We start from the raw sequence: 19902 nt of genomic DNA, 5'->3' as shown, positions 1-19902 counted from the left end.
CTGGGTGCCACAGGTCCCAAGATGGCGGGCCTGGGATGGGGAGTGAGGAGGCGGGCACCTCCCTCTCCTGGCCAGGCAGGCTCCAGGGCCAGGCTCAAGTGAGTAGCCAGAGCCCCCGCACCTCCTCAGACTCCAGCTAAGAAGCTAGGTCAGAGCTGAGGGGCTCAAGAGCCACAGGGCACCAGGGACCATTCAGAGCCACCAAACTGACATCTGCACACACCCCTGGCCTGGAGGTCTGTGGCTGGCGCCCCCAGGGACTGCAGAGAATGGGAAGGGGTGTGTGCTGAGCCAGGAACTGCAGGGGAGTGGCTGATGGGGCCAGAGGTGGAGCAGAACCAGAAGCCAGGGCAGGAGGTCTAGAGAAGAACAGGTCCAAAGGACAGAAACAGCATGTGGGATGAGGGCCTCAAATCTGGGGTGTCGGGTCCAGAAAGCCCCTCCCTGGTAACTGGGGGCTCCTCTGGCCGACCAGCGCCCCCCACCTGTGCAGGCCTGGGCCCGTGTGGGACAGGGAACGTGTTCCTCGCAGTCTCCCGGTCTCCCAAACCCGGGACCCCGGCCTGTGGACTCTGGCGCGGGCTACCCGCCCCCCGGCCGAACCCCCAAACTTCGCGACCGGCGGTGCCCCGCCCGGCCCGCGCCCTACCTCGCTGGGGCTGTCCTGCGGCGGCGGCGGCGGCGGCGCGGCGGCTGGGCCGCTCAGTCCCACATTGTCCCCGGGAGAGGCGGCCGCTCACAACTGCGAGTGACATCAGCTGCGAACAATGAGGGGTTTGACAGGCGCGGAGCCCGGCCGGCCCGGAGCCCGGCTCCGCGCCCCCCCCCCAGCCCCGGCCCGCCCGGCCCGGCCCCTCCCCGCCCCCTCCCCGGATCCGATTACAGCGCGGCGGGCCCGCCCCAGCCGCCCCAGTGCCGCAGCCGCCCGCCCCGCCCCGCGCGCCGCGGTGCGCCCCGAGCGGCGGCCGCTTCCGGGAGGGCTGGCGCGACCCTCCCCCGGCAGCTCCTCCAGTTCCCGGGAGTGGGGGGCGAGGGGGGTCCGGCCTGAAGCGCGGTCCCAGTCACGGTTCTGCCCGCGCCGCCCGCGCTGCGCCCCGCTCCCAGTCCCTTCGCTCTCGGCCAGCTGGTCCTTCCGTCCCTAGTGCCCTGCACCCCCATCTCGGCCTCTGCCCCGCTCCCGCTTGGATCCCTCGGAGCTCAGGTTTCGACCCTCTGCGGGGCCGAGTTTCCGGCGCTCCTGGCTTCTGCGCCATCCATCCCCGCGCGGGGCTCTCGCCCACCACCAAGCCCCACACCCTCAGCCACCCCCAGCTTCCGCCAGGCCCGGCCCTCGTGCGTCCAGGACAGGTTACCGGACCAGCTGGAGGAGGGGCCTGAGAGCGGTGTGACCCGGTGCACCCGCCCCGTGATTCCCCCCCAAAGCTACCCCCAGAATTCTTTTTTGGGCTAGGGTCGCGGCGTAGTTGAGTACTCGACTAGGGAAGGGATAAGAGTAGGCGGGGGGAGCTGGGCGGTTCCCAAGCTCTCGCTTTCCCCGCACGGCGCCCCAGGCCGATGCGCCCCCTGGGGCTCAAGTCTACCTCCCCTTCTCCGTAATCGGCTCAGCTTGGTCCCACTGACCTCCACCTCCCCTATAGCTGAGTCTCTTGACACCTGGGTGTGTGGGGGTGGGGAGGGGAATCCAATCTCCCTTCCCCTCCATCTGGCCCGGTGGACAAAGGGCAGGGGGACCATCTGGTCCCGCCAGGGTGGGGGAGGGGCTCGCAGTGGCGGTCCCCAAGGGACGGGGGAGGGGCGGCGCTCTGGAAACAGCGAGAGCCTGCGGGTCTAATTGCATCACTTTATTTCACCGACCTTCACTCTTGGTCTCCCTACCAACCAAACCTCAAAGCAGGAAACTAGCCAGGCCGAGAAGACCCAGGCCTGGGGAGCTGTGGAGCACCCAGCTGGAAGATCTGAGGGTCGAAGTGGTGCCCCCTCCTCCTTTGGGAGCATTTGTGATCTGGGGCCAGCTGCAACCTGTGGGTGAGTGAAGTTCAGAGCTAGCCACACCCTAAGCCTGGTAGAGGGTCTCCTGCAAGGGCTGGCCTCATGGGATCTCTGCCTTCCCAGATATGGAGAGGGCAGAATGTGCCTGTGTAAGTACTTGTGTGGTGGCAGAGTATGTGTGTGTGTCTGTGCGTGCAGTGCAACGCTGCCGTGAGTGTCAGCTCCCAACTGTGTGTACGGCCAAGTGAAGGGTCATATTTGGGAACATAGATGACACTAATTTGTAAGCATGCATGTGGGCATGTATATTTTTGTGGCCCAAGAGGCGGAGTCAGGGGCTGTGCCACCCAGCGGAGCAGCCAAAGGAGGAGGTGGTAGGTGGGGAGAAGCTGGGCAGAGCAGAAGGAATGCAAGCTGAGGAGGAAAATTTATAGGAGAAGTTCATCTAATGGATTACCCTCCACCAGATTATGTCCCTTGATTCCTGAAATTTTTTTCCTCTTGATTTCACCTCCTCAGTCTGTCCCTGCAAGAGAAAGAAGAGGAAAAGACAGACCCTAAAAGAAAAGAACCCAGATAGACAGACATACCTGTTGCAATGTACAGGATGAGAAGGAACCCACAAAGGGAAGGAGAGAGAATGAGCAAGAGCGAGAGCAGGGCAGGCAAGCGGCCCATCCGCATCAGCAGGGCTGCTCCTCATGCTAGCCCCCGCAGGAAATCCAGCAGCCCTGTATGCCACTCCTCGGGTTTGTCAAGGTAACAGGGGTGCCCTGCGCCCGCCATGACCAACACCCGGTGGTTGGGCAGCTGCTTCAGGTGCTCAAAGCTGGTCTGACCCATGGGGTCTTGGTCTCCATAAACGATAAGAACTGATGTCTAGAGAAAGAAAAAGGAGGCAAAGTCAACAGGGACCTGCCATACCAGACCCAGCCTCCTAGAGATCAGCTCCAGCCCTCCCCATCACTTTGGTGTCTTCCTGGGGTCACTGCAAATGATGGGGAGAGGCGGGTTGGCCCAGTGAAGGGGTCGTATGGAGAGGCATAAATTTGTGTCTGCCCCAGTGTACAGCAAGGGCTTGGCATAGTAATCTGCTGTCAGCTTACCCCAAGGGTAGAGACTGGTGGTTCAACTCGTCTCAGAAACTACCCCTTTGGTTACCCGGTCCCCCCGGGGCCCCAGGATGGACTCTTCCTTGCTCCTGGCAGGGGCATCTCAGCCTCCCACACAGGGGTACCTTCACTCTGGCATAGTCGGCAGCATTGATTTTGTCAGTGCAGATGGGGGCCACCGGCACGTAGCCCCGGAGCTGGGAGCCTGGGGCCGTGAGGAAGGGCAGGGAGTACATGCCGCTCAACGATGGGCTGATCACGACCGGGGGGCCCAGATCCAAAGCATCCACCACAGCTGCCAGGAAGCTGCTGGGGGCCAGCTCCCCAATAGGGGCAGGCGCTTTTGCTTCCTTGGAGCGCCCCAGACCTGCAGGGATTCAGGTGTGGGAGAGACAAAGGTGGTGAGTAGGAAGACAGCAGTGAGATAGTCCCTTCCTCCAGAAAGCCCTCCTAGGTCAAGCTCTGTCAGGTTCCTGCAACATGCATGTAGTTATTCCTACAGCAACCTAGGTCTGTCGTACCTGTGGCAAGCATAAGGCATTTCCCTCCATGTTTGTGCCCACCTCCACCAGAACAGTGTCCTCAAAGAATCAGGCTCTGAAGCCCCACATGGCTGGATCCAAGTCCCCGGTGATCCACTTACTATGTAACCCTGGGAAAGTGCCCTCAGCCCTCTCTCCACTGTTCAGTTTCCCCATCTCTTAAAAGGAGGTAACAAAAGTACCTGCTGTTTGAGATTGTTGTGAAAATTTAGTGAGTTAACTGCTTCAGAGGCACCTGTCCCAGGGCTGGCAGGGTAGATGCCTCCAGGACAGGGGATGAGGGGTGGTGGTCTCTGCACACATATCTCCCCTCTGGTTACTCAGTCCCTACCTTCTGCAGAAGGATTAGTTCATGGCCTTGGCTTGGAAGTTCGGCCCAACCCACTATCAGAACCAATCCTGTCCCGTCCTGGAGGCCCGCCCTTGGGCACTGAAACCATACCAGCCATGGCCAGAGACCGAAGCAGGTTGGCCATGCTGCCCCTTTCACACTTGGCACCGTGGGCTGGGGCCTGCCAGTTGCGGTTATGACTGGCAGTCTGGTGCTGCCCTTTCCTCTCTCAGGACCTAACTTAGGGCTTTGTAGGTGGGATCATGACCAGGGGTTTAGCCATCCCCAAAGGTGCCAGGGGACACTCCTTAGGGCTTCCAACAGAGCTGGTGTTTACGGCTCTTTCAAAACATTTTACTTGCCATCAGCTGAGTACTAATTATTCTGTGTTACGTACTGGTCACATACTCACATGGAACATCTCAATCCATTCTCATTAAAACGATCCTCCAGAATGGGTGTGGTTATCTCATTACAGATAAGGAAACAGGCTCAGAGACACGGAGACACTGCACCGAGCAACACAGATGCAGCTGGGCAGTGTCCAGACCGTATCTGGATGGACTAGAGAAGCTTGAAGGCCCTTGTAGTGCACTTTGACCTGTCTAGCTCGGATCAGCCTGGCTACATCCCCCCAGCCCTGGGTCCCCAGTGAGGCCCCCACGACCCCTGTCCAGAAGCCTGCCCCCGCCCCCCGAGTTACCTGGCAGGTCAATGGCCACAGCCCGGTAGCCAGCCTGGGCCAGCCTGTGTAGCGTGCCCAGGTTCTGCCAGGTCTCGGAGGAGAAGCGTATGCCATGCAACAGCAGCACGGAGAAGCGGGCGGCCTGCCCACCGCTGGGGCGAGCCTCTCGGAAGAAGAGGCTCTGGCCCTGCACCTGGGTGGTGCCCTCGTGCTGCTCCACGCCCGCCATGCCTGCTGCTGTGCTGGTGCCACAGAACACCCTGCCCACGTGGAGCAGGGAGGCTGCCCCAGAGAGGGCAGGGGTCTCTCCTGCAGCCGCAAGGAGGCTCCCAGAACTCTAGGCGCACGCCTGGGATGAGGAAAACATAGGTGTTATTTCTGCCTTTGCCACTACCTAATTGCCTTAGTTTCCTCATCTGAAATATGGGACATGAATGCCCACCTCAAGAATGTATGAGTTAAAAAAAAACCAAACTGATAATTGAGTGTGCCTGTCTTTGGAAAAAACTCAATACATGGGGCTCCCGTTACAATTATTGTTCCCATTGTTAGTATCCTTTCCTACCTTTGGGGATAATACAGTAGAACTTAGCTCCTAGGTGGTAGATAGGATTAAATGAAGCCAGGCGTGTAAAACACTCCCAGTGCCCAGCACACAGTAAGCATAGTAAACGTATCAACAGTAAGGAGCTGACTATTCTGCTTATCAGCCTTTTCCTCCTCCAGGCACTGCTATATAGGTCATGGGTTGGCAACGCAGACCCAAGGGAGTTGGGGCTGGAGTGAAAAAAAAAAAACTATTTTCCGGAGCCGGAAACCGGAGCGCTGAGCGGGGAAAAGCTTTGGAGTTCCGGCTCACGAAACCCGCGAGGTGCTCAGCGCGCTGCCAGCTGAGGCCCAACACACAGTCGGCCGAGGCCAGACGTGGTCTCCGGCACCACCACCTCTGGCTCGGTCCCCTCCGAGGACCTCGGTTGTGGATCGCAGGGTCTGGTAAGGTGCATGCAAAAGCCGAGGGGGGCAGACACTAGGAAGGGGAGCTAAGATAAGAAGGGGAGAAACTTTGAGGTGGGTGGGTTGGGTTCTAACTAGAGAAAGGGAGAGTCGGAGGGCGCAGGATAGGTACCTGGGGAGCTGCGCGAGGAGGCAAGCGAGTGCAGGCTGCGACTGGGGCCGGGGCGGGGAAGCAGGGAAGGGGCTGGTGCGGGGAAGGAGGGAGGTGGCCCGCCGGAGGGCGGGGGCTGGACCGTGCTCCAGGGCGCCCGCTTGTGGCCGCAATCCGTCGCAGGGAGGTGGGTGCTGCTATGCTAGACCCATCTTCTCACAGCGGTCTCGGTTTCCCCATGCCCCTCGACCCCATGTACCCCAGACTGGGTCGGGCCCAGAGACCCTGAGCAACCTGCCCCTGGTGCATATGGTGTGTCTTGAGAAGAAGAGTTCCTTTGGGGTCTCATCGATCCTGCTCCTTCCCCAAATTCCGCCCCACCCCCACCCCCGCCCAGTCCCCAGCCTGGGCTGCCCAAGCCCAGACTTTTCAGTCTGGAACACAGTGGAAGCCAGACTGATTAGAATGCAAAGTTTTGCCAGTGTCTAGCCTTGATCGCGGAGAAGGCAACGGCACCCCACTCCAGTACTCTTGCCTGGAAAATCCCATGGACTGAGGAGCCTGGTAGGCTGCAGTCCATGGGGTCGCGAAGAATCGGACATGACTGAGCGACTTCACTTGCACTTTTCACTTTTCACTTTTATGCATTGGAGAAGGAAATGGCATGAAGGAGCCTAGAGGCCACCAGGGCTCTGGCTGAGAGCGTGTGTGTGTGTGTGTGTGTGTGTGTGTGTGTGTGTGTGTGTGTGTGTATTTGCAGGGGCCAGGGAAGTGTGTGTGTGTGTGTATTTGCAGGGGCCAGGGAAGTGTGTGTGTGTGTGTGTGTGTGTGTGTGTGTGTGTATTTGCAGGGGCCAGGGAAGTGGCTGACCAGAGACCTGGGGCTGCTTCAAAACAATACTAATATCTGGCAGTTACACAGTGAAGCTTCCATGCCAGACAGCAGGTCCTTAAGATAACCCTCTGCGGTGGTGACAACCCTTTGTGGGCCTAAAGACAACCCTTATCCTTAACCCTGCCATACAGACCAGAGACTAAGGGTGGAGACACGCTGGTGGGAAGAAGTCGGGTGACTTCTCTTTATGCCCCAGCTCTCAGGCCGAAAAACAACCTAGCAAATCTGGACAGTGGGAAGTGGAGCCGGGCCTCTGTGCTTTGGGGTGCCCCCCGCCCCACCCCAGGCGCGGGACTGAGACCGCGGAGTGCGCAAGCGCACCGAGGCTCTCCGCCACCTAGTGACCGCAGCGGCCCGCAGAGTGGTGGAAGCAGCGCCAACGTCGCGGCGCTGTTGGACCCTGGTTGCATCCGAGCAGAGCCCGCCCAACGGCGGCGGGTCCAGTCATCCCGGTTGGCCCGGTAAGTGTCCCCGGGGAGTGAGGCCAGCAGGTTGCCCGGGGCGGGCCGTTCTTGCCCCGCCCCTTGCCCCGGAGCCCTGGGGCAGAGTCCTACCGCCCGAGGGGCCGCGCTGGGGGAGCCAGTGTGCTTGTTTGTGTTCCGTTGTCACGTGTGTGCACCCACTCAGGGGTTGGCAGTGTGTTCTTGGGGGCCTGGGTGTGTGTGTGTGTGTGTGTGTGTGTGTGTGTGTGTGTGTGAGTTTTTCTGTGTGCCTACGCTGGGGGGCAGTATGTCAGTCTATCTGCCCACTTGTGTCTGTTTATGTCTATTGTGTGTGTTTCTGTGTGCTGTGTGGCTTTAAGGGTGTATATCTACCTGTATGTATGTGTATTTCTCAGGATCTGTGTTTGGGTGGGTGTCTGCCTGTACCTCAGAGTACACGTTCTTGTGTATATGTGTAGTTTTAAGATTGTGTATATGACTGTGCTTGAGATACGAGGGTCTGCATATGATTTTAAAAGCGTGTGTGTGTGTGTGTCTACCGGTGCGTCTGCCTTCCTTTTTTTTTTTGCGTCTGCCTTCCTGATAACTTATGTATGTGTGATTTTGAGGGTGTATTTCAAGGTATCGATTGTACACAGGCCCATGCATGTGCAAGGAGGCTGTGTGTCCATGCAGGGACTAGCTTGTACAGAGGAAAAGTGTTTGGGGACAAGAGTTTGTGTGCATGTTTCTACACCTGTGTGTCATTTTGAAACATATACCAAGGACCTCACGTGGGTACAGTGCCTCCCCTCCCCCTCTTCCATCTCTGTAGCATACTGTTGTCTAGTGCTCCAGCTGCCTGGGTTGCCGTAGCAACGGCTGCAGTCCCATTCCTCCCTACCTGGAGAGGTGCCCTAGTGCCCCAGGCCCATCACAGGAGAGGTTCAGCATGGATATTCTGCTTGGTGGAAACCTAGGCTGGTGTGTTGGATGCTTGCATCTGAGGCTGGTGGTAGGCAGAAAGAAGAGAGGAGCGTATTCTTCCTCCACGCAGCTCCTGGCTCTGCTCCAGAGGGGCTGCCACTGCCCCGTCACCACCTGACCCTGGAGACTGGGGCTGGGGGCTTGGGAAACATCCCCAAAATTTCTGGGAGAGGTGGGTGGGGTCCAAGGCGATTCCCCAGCTCAGATCTAGGGCCAGTGCCCAGCAGGCACTCAGATAAAGACATGTTCACTGGAATCCAGGAACAAGGATCCCTAGACCCAAAACATGATGATGGGCTAGCCCTTGGTCAGGCCCCCTGTATTATTGAAATCTCGGGAGGGCAGCTGCAAGGTTATTTTCTCCATTTTACTGACAAACAAAGTACACAGCCAGGAATTGGCAGAGGAGTCTCAAAGTCAAGGCTGACTGCTCTGGGTGTGGGTTCTGAGGTCTGTCTTCTGGGCTGGCAAAGACTCAGACTGGAGAAGTCCATGAAACAGGTCACTTGGCGAAAAAAGCTGGGGGGTAGGAGGCATTTGTCTCTCCAGCCTCCTGCTGCCCTTTCCATTTGTAAGTGTGCCATGCTTCTTGCTAGCCCCATACTCAGGCCTAGGCACTTCCTCCATCAGGGATATTCTCCATGAGTTCTCTTCCCACTTAATACTAGTTGGGGTAGAACATTAAATATTCCCATCACATTCTGACTTTAGCATTATTGTCTCAGTCTGATAAAGAGAACCATTTGCAAACATGCCCTTAGTGGGACATTGCTTTACCCTTTGATGTCTTTCACCTTTGATGACTGTCACCACTCCGACCACTAGTTCATCCATCACCTCCCAGCCCCAGTTTCCTTCTTAGCAAAATTAGTGTGGCCTGGTTGTTGGGAGCCTGGCACTGGGCTCAAGTGTCAGTTCTGCTACTTGCTACACTGCACATCAGGCAAGAGAATCTACCTCTCTGAGCTTCAGTTTGCTCATTTATAAGAAACCTACAATCATATCTGTTCCCTAGCATTCTTGTGTGGATTCATGAGTCATTACATGTGAAGGGCCTAGGACAGGGCTTGGCTGTCAAAAGTACTTAATGAGTGGAAGTGGTTTTAGCTGGCACAAGGATCGTGGTGGCCACTGATGCCAGGGGGACATCTCAGATGCTCCTCACACGTATGGGGTATCTGAGCCCTTGCCCTGACATGTGGAGTACTTGGGTGTGAACCCTCAGACACTTGCCCAGGGCAGAGGAAAGGGCAAGAGCTGAGCTTTTCCTCTGCTGGGAACCCCTGGGTGGGATTTGAGGGGGTTTTGTGGGAGCTCAGCTCTACGCTCTACCCTCTTCTCCACCTCCTCTTCTCCTCCAGACTGTGGTACAGACCTCCATGAGCCGGTCCCAGGTTGCCCTGCTGGGCCTGGGCCTGGGCCTGCTGTTCATGCTGCTGCTATATGTGGGGCTGCCAGGACCCCCTGAGCAGACCTCCTGGCTCTGGGGAGACTCCAATGTCACGATCCTGGCTGGTCTCACCCGTGGCAGCTCCCCCATTTTTTACCGTGAGGTGCTCCCATCCCACCGGGCCCACAGGTAGGTGCTTACCCTAGGGTGTAGTAGAAGGATTAGGCCCAAGGAGAGTCCCCATGTGGGACCCCCCCCCCCAGCTCAACTCAAAGTGCTCAGGGCCTGGGAGGGCGGTGGGAGAAGCCTTGGAAGAAAGAACCCCCAGGACACACACACACTCCCCGTGTGCCCACAGGGTGGATGTGGTGCTGCTCCATGGAAAGGCCTTTAGCTCCCGGACGTGGGAGCAGCTGGGCACACTGCAGCTGCTGGCGCAGAGGGGCTACCGGGCCGTGGCCCTTGACCTTCCAGGTGAGCCCCCGCCCCTGGGTCCAGGGAGGTCACATGCAGCAGGGACAAAGGGACAGCATGCCAGAGGGTAGAACTGGAGGGCTGGGAAAGCCCTAAGGTGTGGCTGGGGCTCATCTGGACCCCAGGGTCTAGACAGGCAGTGGCAAGTCGCAACACAAAGGGGCAACACGAAAAGCTCTGTGTTTTTATTTTCTACCTTGAAAACTACAGTGTGGATTGTTGGATGTCACAGAGCGCTTAGAAACATGACCTTACCAAAAAAGAAAGAAACATGACCTGCCTCACAAAAGATCACATGGGGAGATCTCACTGCTCTTTTTATGACAAACTAGGTAGCTTTATGTCTTTTTCAGCTACACAAATGATTTTTTGCTGTTATTCTTGTCATTAAAAAATCAACCAAGAGTGACCCCTCTCAGAGACCCATGCCATTTCTCTCTCCCTGTCACTTCTCTAAGCAGTTTGAGGGTGCCAGATCCTCTCTGGGTGCTTTTATACCTAGAGATGCAGGGTTATGTGGTGGGGGTTGTAAACATGACTGGTGTCCTGCCTGTGTAGCGAATCTCTCTGCAACGTGGTTTTCTTCCCCTCTGCCTTGTCTCATGGGTCATGTCAGGCACTGTGACCCTCCCTTACCCAAATGTGTGCCGTTGGAGGGATGAACAGGTTTCATTTGGCCACTCCTCTATCGGTGACTGTGTAGGCTGGTTTCAGTGTCAGTCAAAATGCTCAAGTAAGGAAGCTGAAGCATCTTTGGGCATGCCTCTTCTTTTCTTCTTTTTTTTTCATTGCTTATTTTATCTTTTGACCATGCCACACAGCATGTGGGATCTTAGTTCCCTACCCAGGGATGGAATCTATGCCCCCTGCATTGGAAAAACAGAGTGTTAAGCACTGGACCACCAGGGAGGCCCCTGAACATGCTTCTTTGAGCATATGGGCAATAATTTCTGTAGGGTAGCCATCAGGGACAATTGATCTGTCAGAGGACACACATTTAAAATTTCTTGACAAATATTATCTTACCCTCCAAAAATGCTCTATGGATTTACTCTCCAATCAGTCATGCATGAAAGTATCCATTTTCCCTCATCTTCCCTAACACTGTGTATTATCAATTTTTTTTTTTTTTAATTTGACTGTGCTGGGTCTTAGTTGTGGCACATGGGATCGCGTTCTCTGACCAGGGATTGAACCCAGGCCCCTTACATTGGGAGCATAGGGTCTTAGCCACTGGACCACCAGGGAGGTCTGTATCAATCTTTAGTTTTGCCAATATGATGAATGAAAGATGGTTTTCTTAACAGCCCTATCACCTTACAAAAACATAACTTCAGGGGATTTGGGGGTAGCAGATGTTATGTGCCACTGGTCCCCATCTCTTTGACCACTATGGTGAGCAGGAAGTCCTGACCACCTTCCCAGCCTCCCTCAGCTGGTGCCTTCTGCTGTTCCCAGGTTTTGGGAACTCGGCACCTTCAAAGGAGGCCAGCACAGAGGCAGGGCGGGCAAAGCTGTTGGAGCGAGTGCTGCAGGACCTAAATGTGCAGAACGCCGTGTTGGTGAGCCCTTCACTGAGTGGCCGCTATGCCCTGCCCTTCCTGATGCGAGGCCACCACCAGCTGCGTGGATTCGTGCCCATTGCACCTGCCTCCACCCAGAACTACACCCAGGAACAATTCCAGGCTGTGAAGGTACTGGGAGGAGGGTCCCTGAAAGTCCTGGCTTCCTGTCCCTGGCTTGGGTCATGGGGGGAAAACACATAGGTTGTACTTGGAGGACACATGGCCTCATCCTTGATCTGGATGGAAGAGATGGGGTGTATCGGGAAGATATCCTAAGGAGGTGGCTTGAGGGTCAGTCCCCCTCAGGCCCCAGGATCATGGCCCCTTGCCTTGCCCTGCAGACCCCGACTCTCATCCTGTATGGGGAGCTGGACCGCACCCTGGCTCGGGAGTCACTGCGGCAGCTCCGCCATCTGCCCAACCACTCCATGGTGAAGTTGCGCAATGCAGGCCACGCCTGCTACCTCCACAAGCCACAAGACTTCCACCTCGAACTCCTTGCTTTCCTTGACCATCTACTGTGAGCTCACCCACTGACCAGGCCCCAGGCCTGGCTTGAACTTGGAGGGTCTGGACCAGTCCCCACCAGGGCAGCAGGCCCTGTGATTAGAGGGCAGAGGCCAGAGGGCTAGACCCAGTCGGGACCTTTCATTTTATCTCAGAGGCACAATTAAAAAAAAAAAAAAAGCATTTTTGTCATACCTGGGGAGTGACAGGTCCTGTTTGCTGGCATTGCTGCAGGTGGGGTGAGAGTTGGAGCCAAGTGTGGGACTGCTCGGGACTGAGAGCTGGAGGGACTGCTCCAGCAGCCTGAGAAGGCTAAGACCATAGGCTACTTACTAGATGGCTGCTGAGTGGCTAGTCTGTGACTCAAGTTTCCTCATCAGTAAAATGGGCATGATGTAACACCTAGTTTAGAAACTGGTTTTAGGATTGAATGAGTCTGGGTAAGCAGAGCACTTGGCCACACAGGGCTGGCAGATGGTACTGTCATTGAGAGGGGTCATTACTCCTGCTAAATGATCACTGGGATTGATGGGAAATCCAGGGTCTGGTGGCTGAGATGAGTGAATCAGGATATAGGTTCCATGGCCAAAAGGGGCAGGATGTGTAGAGGAGGGGATGGGGAATGTGGTTTATCTTGTAACATAGTGTTGGGGAGGGGGAAATTTCCCTGTCTCCCCATCTTGAGTTCTTGGTTAGACTAACAATAAAACTGACACAAAACAGATTAACAGGAGAAAAAGAAATTTTAGTTGTGTGCAAGGAGGTCTCATAGAAATGAGACCTAAGAAGTGACCAAAGCAGGCAGCTTTTATACTTTTTAGACAAAGAATAAATTTGTGAGGACTTGACAGGACAAAAACATATTTTGGATGCTCAATTAGTAAATACTCTATTAATAAACAGAGTTTGGGCTTGGGGGTAGTAAATTAAAAGAAGTAACAAAGTTGGTTTATAGGGGCTTCTTGGCCAGCATTCCCTATCTCTGGAGATAAGGGTGTCCTATCTCCAGATCCAAGGAATGTACCTTTCACAGAGATTTCTTTCCTGCTTTCAGGGAGACAGAAAAGAGGGTCAGAATGTCCCTCCTGCATTGGACATTTCTTAAGTGACTTTAATTCCAAATAATCAACATGCCAGCAATAGCATTGCTGGTGAACCAGCAAGCCTGCCTGTGTCTGGGAATATGTGGGTCAGCAGCTGAACTTAAACCCCAGGAGGGTTGGATGGACCTTACCCTACCTTCCTAGCCTACCTCCCCTGTGCCCAGAGGTTGAAGTCTTCAACCCCATCCCTCCCCAAGCTGAGTCACCCTCTGGAACTGGCTGAGTACAGAGGACAGCCGGACACACAAATGGGCAGCTACAACTGTGTGCAGCCTGTGGGTGGCCAGTGGGACACCTGTGCCTCTTTTATCGTCCTTCTTCGGTGGCTGCAGAAGAGCCAAGGAACCTGGCAACAGGATCAGCAAAGAACGTGCCACACGTATGCATCTGTGCAGTTTCCTACCTCTCCTTCTGTCTACAGCGTCACGATTACATCCTCTCAGCGTGCCATCCTCTGTCACATCCACCATCTCACACTCACATGGTCATACACAGTCATCCACTGACACACAGCTTTGCCCACACAGCGGCGCGATCACACAGGCACTCATCCATTCACTTATCCTCCGTGCCTGGCACGCCGTCCGTCTGCTCTATGCCCTGCCAGGAACAGGATCCTGAGGATACCTGGACCAGCCTCCTGGCGCTCACAGATTGTTAACCAGTAAACCCCTCCACACAGGGAGCACTGAGGCCGTCCCTAAGGAGTTGAAGCGTGAAGAGGGGAGAAGTAGAGACTCGCGGGAGAGGGTGGCGGAGCAGGTGGGGACCGGCTCCAGCAGGACTTAGCGGGACTGAACCCTGAGAGCGAGGGGGCGCCCAGGCGGGCAGCTGCGACGTTTCCAGCCGGTGCCCGCCCCCTTCTTTTCTCGCCCAATCGGGAGGCTGCAGGAGGTGGGGCCGGCTACACAGAACCAAGGGCGGGGCCGGGGGCGAGCCCTGCTGGGCGGGACTGGGCCTGCGGGGGCGGGGTCAGCCCGGAGCTCGCCTCCGGGTGCGGGGCGGAGCTGGTGGCGGACGCAGCTGTCCCGGGGCGGGCTCCTGAATCCCAGCCTCAGGTAACTGGTGGAGGCTGCAACCACTGGCGGGCGGGGACGCCCTCTCCGACTGGGCCTTAGAGTCTGGAATGGCCCTGATTCGCAGTCTTCGGTTCCGCCCTGCGAGGTCCGGCCACGTGGTGGGCGGACCTGGGCAGTTTTGATCCTGAGACCTCACAGGACCCCGAGTCCCGCCCAGAGTCCAGGGCGGACGACTAGCGGCGAGCGCGGGCCAAGACCAGCCGAGAGCGAGGTGGGGGGCGTTGGAGAAGGGTAGCGGGATCTGGAGCTCCCTGAAGTGTGAAATCCAGGCAATGGGGAAATTTCTTTTCGAGAAGGGCGGCGGGAGTCAACGTGTGGGTTCAAACGTGGCTCAGTTACTTTCTAGCTGTCTCTGAGCCTCTTTTTGCTTTTTCCTCTGTAATGTGTGCATTCAGAGGCACGAACTTCATGGGGCTCCTTGGGGGATTAAACAAGGAACTGTGTTGAAAGTGGCCAGCACAGTGCCTGAAACAGAATGGGGGCTCTGTAACGGGGGACGTCCGGGGAGCCGCCCTGGGGAGGGGCGACATGCAGATGGAGTCCACTTGCCCCAGGTGCGGGGAGTAGGCAGCCACGCGCTTTCCCCCCAGCTCACCACGGCAGGGCCGCACCATGGCCAGCGAAGGTAGCGAGGCCGAGCACCCATCCGTGACGCTCTTCCGTCAGTACCTGCGCATCCGCACCCTCCAGCCCGAGCCCGACTATGGTGAGAACGCGACGGTTTCAGGACCTGTGGTGGGGCTTCAGGGACGGGGACTATGCTCTAAACCAGGCAGCAACCTCTGTCACCCAGCTGAGCCTAATCTGCTGCCTCAGATGGCTCCGCCACTGGTCTAAGTCGTTCCCTGGGTCAACAGACTTCTCAGCAGCCTCTCCAGTCTGTGCTGCTCCAAAAGTTACAACCGGGTTTAGATAAGGAACATCTTCGGCCTCACGCCCCAGGACTTGCGGTTGGGGAGGGGAAGCAGAGGCTCCCGGAAGTCTCCCGGGGTTGAACAAAGGCCACAGCCCTTAAGGAATCAGACTTGGTGCCAGAGAACTCTGTACCTAGGTCCAGTTCAAATCCCAGCTGGTGAGCCTTGTGTCTCTGAGTCAGTTTCCCCAGATTAAAAAAAAAAAAAAAAAATTGTTTATTTAACTGTGCCAGATCTTACTTGCCATGTGTGGGAGCTTTCATTGCAGCATGTGGGGATCTAGTTCCCCCTACCAGGGATGGAACCTGTGCCCCCTTCATTGGGAGCCCGGAGTCTTAACCACTGGACCACCAGGGAAGTCCCAGTTTTCTCATCTTTAAGGAGGGTAACGATGACACTTGCTTCTCACTCTGGACTTCCCACCTGGCCTTCCACAAAGGATCACTGGCCAAAAAAACATCTCTGGGGACTGAGATGCAAAGGTCTCTTATGGATGAGGAATTGTGTGGAGGCAGGTGTCTGCTCCCCTCTCTGGATGTCCCCCGCATCTCTGCCTGGGCCCATGGGAGGTGAGGATGGGTGGGGAGGCAGAAGTAGCAGCCAGGCTCTCTGTGTCCCCAGGGGCAGCTGTGGCCTTCTTTGAGGAGAGAGCACTCCAGCTGGGCCTGGGCTGTCAGAAAGTGGAGGTGAGCGTGTGGCGCTGCATGGGAAGGGGGAGGTGGGCCTGAAGCAGCTTCTCGCCCTGCACTGACTACCCCTCCTCCTGGCCCTCTCTAGGTGGCACCTGGCCGTGTAGTGACCGTGTTAACCTGGCCAGGCACCAACCCCAGACTCTCCTCCGTGTTGCTCAACTCCCATACGGATGTGGTTCCTGTCTTCCAGGTGTCTTGGGGGTGTGGGGGTGTGGGATCACAGTGTCCCAGAATGGAACAACCCTTGTGGACAAAGTACAGACCTGCCCATTCAACTGCAGAGAGACCACAGTGCTGGTCCTGGCAGACTTGACCTCATAGAGCATTACTCCACTCCGGCAACCTCTGCCCAGTAGCCATTCCATGCCAGGGTGGGTTGGGTGTGCTGGTGGTGGAGGTGGGAGGCAGAGATGAGGGATGACAGCTGTCAGCAGCCCTCTTCAGGGCAGGACCACAGTTGAGCAAAGTAGGTTAATGACTACATTTGGGGCTTGGGTCCTTCTTCCTGCCCCTGCCCCCAGGAATATTGGAGTCATGATCCCTTTGAGGCCTTCAAGGATGCAGACGGCTACATCTATGGCAGGGGCGCCCAGGACATGAAGTGTGTCAGCATCCAGTGAGTGTCCTTCATTCCCAGTTTCCTCACAGGACCCAGGCATGATTGGAGAACCTCAAGGCCAAGGAACATCTTGACCCCTTACCTTGGGTGGGAATTCCTGCTATGACCATTGCCTGGATGGGGAGATGGGGACAGAGACTTGCTGGAGTCACCTGCTAGGCTGTGGCAGAGCAGGGCCCAAGGCTCCAGCCTGCCTGCTCAAGCATCTGATGGCTTCCCCCAGCACCCAGCTTACACCCTCTCCCTGCCCCTCAGATACCTGGAAGCTGTGAGGAGGCTGAAGGCTGAAGGCCACCATTTCCCCAGAACCATCCACTTGACTTTTGTGCCAGGTAGGAGTGGCTGATGGGGGGCACCTTCAGGGGCAGGGAGAGCGTGTTGGGGGTACCCACCCTATCTCACATTCCTACTGCCTTTACAGATGAGGAGATTGGGGGTCACCAAGGCATGGAGCTGTTTGTGAAGCGGCCTGAGTTCCAGGCCCTGAGGGCTGGCTTTGCCCTGGATGAGGGTGAGGAGAGTGGCAGGCCGCTGAGCAACCAGCCGAGGGTAGGGAGGCTGCTGGTGAAGGCTGGGCCACTCCACCCTCTGAACCGCCTTTTCCTCCCCAGGCCTGGCCAACCCCACTGACGCCTTCACTGTCTTTTACAGTGAGCGGAGCCCCTGGTGTGAGTATGCACTTGGAGGGTGGGGATCACTGTGCAGATGGGAGGCTGGGCCAGCAGGGACAGGGGTCCGTCTGCCCAGGGCTCCCCAGCACGTTGGGGCCTGAGTAGGCCTTGAACCCAGGGCCTCTGCCTCCCAGCCCCTTCCTACCCTTGCGTCTCTTTCCTGAGCTTGAGTGGAGGTCCTAACTGTGGGCAGAAACCAGCTCTACCCTGTGCATTTTGAGGGGGACAGAGCCCTGCCTGAGGAGTTTGGAAGGAGGGGGAAGGCCATGGGCCCATCTCGGGGCTGGTTGCTTTTCCAAACTGTCCCATTCTGAAGCCACCCCCTTCCTCCTGCCTCTCCCAGGGGTGCGGGTCACCAGCACCGGGAAGCCGGGCCACGGCTCGCGATTCATCGAGGACACAGCAGCGGAGAAGCTGGTGTGTGGCCCACGGGGAGGGAGTGTGGGAGTTCCCAAGGCTCTGTCCTGGGGCCCCTGTCACATGTCACCTCACACTCCCCTAGCACAAGGTCGTGAGCTCCATCCTGGCTTTTCGGGAGAAGGAGAGGCAGAGGTGAGGCAGACTGGGAAAGGGCACGGGGCTCTGGGAGGTCTTGCAAAGGAGGAGGTGGGGTTGAGCCACCTTTTTATCTGTTCCTCCTCCTTGCTGCTGGCTGCCCCTGCCCCCTCACCACAGGCTGCAGTCAGACCCTCAACTGAAGGAGGGGGCCGTGACCTCCGTGAACCTGACTATCCTAGAAGGCGGCGTGGCTTTTAACGTGGTACCTGCCACCATGAGTGCCAGCTTTGACTTCCGCGTGGCCCCGGATGTGGACCTGAAGGTGCCACCTCCACCTGGGTTTGGAGGAGGGAGCCTGGGTCCTCAGCCCAGTCCTCGGGGTCAGCTCACCTCCCTTCTCGTAGGCTTTCGAGGGGCAGCTGCAGGACTGGTGCCAGGCAGCTGGTGAGGGGGTCACCTTCGAGTGTGCTCAGGTATGGATGGGGGCGCCTACGATGGGGGAGTCATAGGAGCTGGGGAGACTGGGTTTGCTGCGTGGGTCACTATACACTTGGTGTGCGTGCATACATCCTGACATTTCTTTAGCTGTGAGACATGTTTTATTAACCAGCAAGCATTAGTTGTAGAGGCTACTGCTGGGTGCTGGGGAACACTGGGGAGTGGAATTAAACAAGAATTTTTGCCCTCAATTCTTATAGCATGAAGAGAGGAATAGCCATGAATCAAATATGAACACATATGATCCAGGAAAGGGTGGGACCTTATACTGTGTGGACTTGTAATTGGAGTCTTGACCAGACTGAGGTCTGGGACCACCTTCTTGAGCAAGGGGCACTTGGGCTAGGATCTGAGGACGGATGGGACGTGGAGGACAGAGGTCCCTAGCCTGTGGCCTTTGAAGGACTGAAAAAGGGCCTGTTGCTGGACTGGCCAGCTGGATGTCTGGGTAGGTGGGTGGGGGTGTGTCCTGTGCCAGGCACAGCCTACTCTATGAAGAATAGGGCAAGATGCCCAGACTCTGTCCTGATCCTGCCATCCTTCTCCTCACAGAAGTGGACAGAGCCCCAAGTGACACCTACTGATGACTCAGACCCTTGGTGGGCAGCATTTAGCGGGGCCTGCAAAGACATGTGAGCACGCTGACCAGCCCTCCTCTCCCCTTCGCCTCTCTTCCACCTTCCTTTGCTCCTTCAATCCTTTCCTTGCCCTCCCTGCTTCTACATTCACCAGAACATTCACATTCACCCTCTACAGGAACCTCACTCTGGAGCCAGAGATCTTCCCCGCTGCCACGGACAGTCGCTATCTTCGTGCGGTGAGCCGCTCACAAAAGGGTGGGCAGTGGATTGGTTCCTGGGTGCTGGCCTTCCCGCTGATAGCTCCCCTCGTTCCTTGCAGGTAGGGGTCCCGGCTCTGGGCTTCTCACCCATGAACCGCACGCCCGTCCTACTCCACGACCATGATGAACGGCTGCACGAGGCTGTGTTCCTCCGTGGGGTCGACATATACACTCGGCTGCTGCCTGCCCTGGCCAGTGTGCCGGTCCTGCCCAGTGAAAGCTGAGCCCTGTGCAGTCCAACCTCCACCCTGGACCACTGCCAAGGAGCTCCCTTCCCTCCTGCCCTACAATAAAGTCTCTGTGAACTGGGGCCACTTCCGAAGTACTAACAGCAAGGATGTCCATGGAGCAGGGTTTCAAAGATAACAACTACTTCAGAGATGAGGGACCATACACCATATGTCGTACCTGTTGCCCCAGTATATCAGTAACTCCTTTTGAGCCTCCCAATGCCCCAAGTGACCACCATACTCAAATGGTGGACTACAAATGACCACCATACTCAAAAGCCAGTCTTGAGGCTGATTCATATCAATGTATGACAAAACCCCCCAAAAAAAAAAGCCAGTCTTGAGGATCTAGTGTGACTATGCCCTTCACTGGCTGCTCTGAGGACTAAGACAGCAGGCTAAACAGCTGATCCAGGGGCAGAGGAAGACAGCAAAGTCATACAAGTTAAGGTAGTGCTACCAGTGCTTGGCCTCCTGGGAGCCCATTCACCTCAGAGTAGTGAATGCTGCCCAAGCCTGCTAGGAACCTGGAAATCCTCAGGCCAGAGTGCAGAATTCCCCTTTCTTCTGGATAAGCTTGAAAACCTGACAAAGGTGTTTGGGGTTTTTCTCTTTTCCCACCATCCTGCCCAGTCCAGCAACCTATGTGTCCCAGTATCCCAGAGGCACCCACCCACTCACTTACTAGGTCCCATTCTTGCACTTCAAGGCCGTATTTCCCCTGACTCACACACAGTACCAATCGGGGAAGGCT

General features: G+C 56.6%; 3 protein-coding genes across 8 annotated transcripts; 2 read left to right on the top strand and 1 right to left on the bottom strand.

Annotated features, from left to right (window-relative positions):
• Positions 1–1826: 1826 nt before the first annotated feature.
• Positions 1827–6046, bottom strand: ABHD14B (abhydrolase domain containing 14B). The gene is made up of 4 exons (XM_061128464.1): positions 5786–6046; positions 4678–5008; positions 3227–3468; positions 1827–2868 (listed from the first exon to the last, which is right to left on the bottom strand). The coding sequence occupies exons 2-4, from the start codon at positions 4886–4888 to the stop codon at positions 2689–2691; spliced, it is 633 nt and encodes a 210-aa protein (XP_060984447.1). The 5' UTR covers positions 4889–5008; positions 5786–6046; the 3' UTR covers positions 1827–2688.
• Positions 5388–14027, top strand: ABHD14A (abhydrolase domain containing 14A). Of its 5 annotated transcripts, none has more exons than XM_061128463.1 (6): positions 5461–5652; positions 6855–7119; positions 9429–9646; positions 9816–9931; positions 11390–11625; positions 13058–14027. In XM_061128463.1, exons 3-6 carry the CDS (start codon positions 9447–9449, stop codon positions 13106–13108), a joined length of 603 nt encoding a protein of 200 aa, XP_060984446.1. In that variant the 5' UTR covers positions 5461–5652; positions 6855–7119; positions 9429–9446; the 3' UTR covers positions 13109–14027. The 5 variants fall into 5 exon arrangements, with proteins under 5 accessions (XP_060984445.1, XP_060984446.1, XP_060984441.1 ...); XM_061128458.1 differs by lacking the exon at positions 13058–14027 and adding an exon at positions 11838–12862 and having other exon boundaries at positions 5465–5652; XM_061128461.1 differs by lacking the exon at positions 13058–14027 and adding an exon at positions 11838–12862 and having other exon boundaries at positions 5465–5652; positions 6790–7119.
• Positions 14028–14238: 211 nt separating this feature from the next.
• On the top strand, positions 14239–19228 carry ACY1 (aminoacylase 1). Of its 2 annotated transcripts, none has more exons than XM_061128456.1 (15): positions 14239–14396; positions 14776–14891; positions 15721–15785; positions 15877–15981; positions 16313–16407; positions 16666–16742; positions 16832–16921; positions 17022–17078; positions 17425–17498; positions 17584–17633; positions 17757–17901; positions 17984–18052; positions 18630–18709; positions 18834–18894; positions 18978–19228. In XM_061128456.1, the coding sequence occupies exons 2-15, from the start codon at positions 14798–14800 to the stop codon at positions 19140–19142; spliced, it is 1227 nt and encodes a 408-aa protein (XP_060984439.1). In that variant the 5' UTR covers positions 14239–14396; positions 14776–14797; the 3' UTR covers positions 19143–19228. The 2 variants fall into 2 exon arrangements, with proteins under 2 accessions (XP_060984439.1, XP_060984440.1); XM_061128457.1 differs by having other exon boundaries at positions 14245–14396; positions 14740–14891.
• The last annotated feature ends 674 nt before the right edge of the window (positions 19229–19902 follow it).

Source organism: Dama dama, chromosome 24 (genome assembly GCF_033118175.1).
Source record: "Dama dama isolate Ldn47 chromosome 24, ASM3311817v1, whole genome shotgun sequence".
Classification (NCBI taxonomy): domain Eukaryota; kingdom Metazoa; phylum Chordata; class Mammalia; order Artiodactyla; family Cervidae; genus Dama; species Dama dama.
This window is presented reverse-complemented; position numbering and strand designations above follow the sequence as displayed.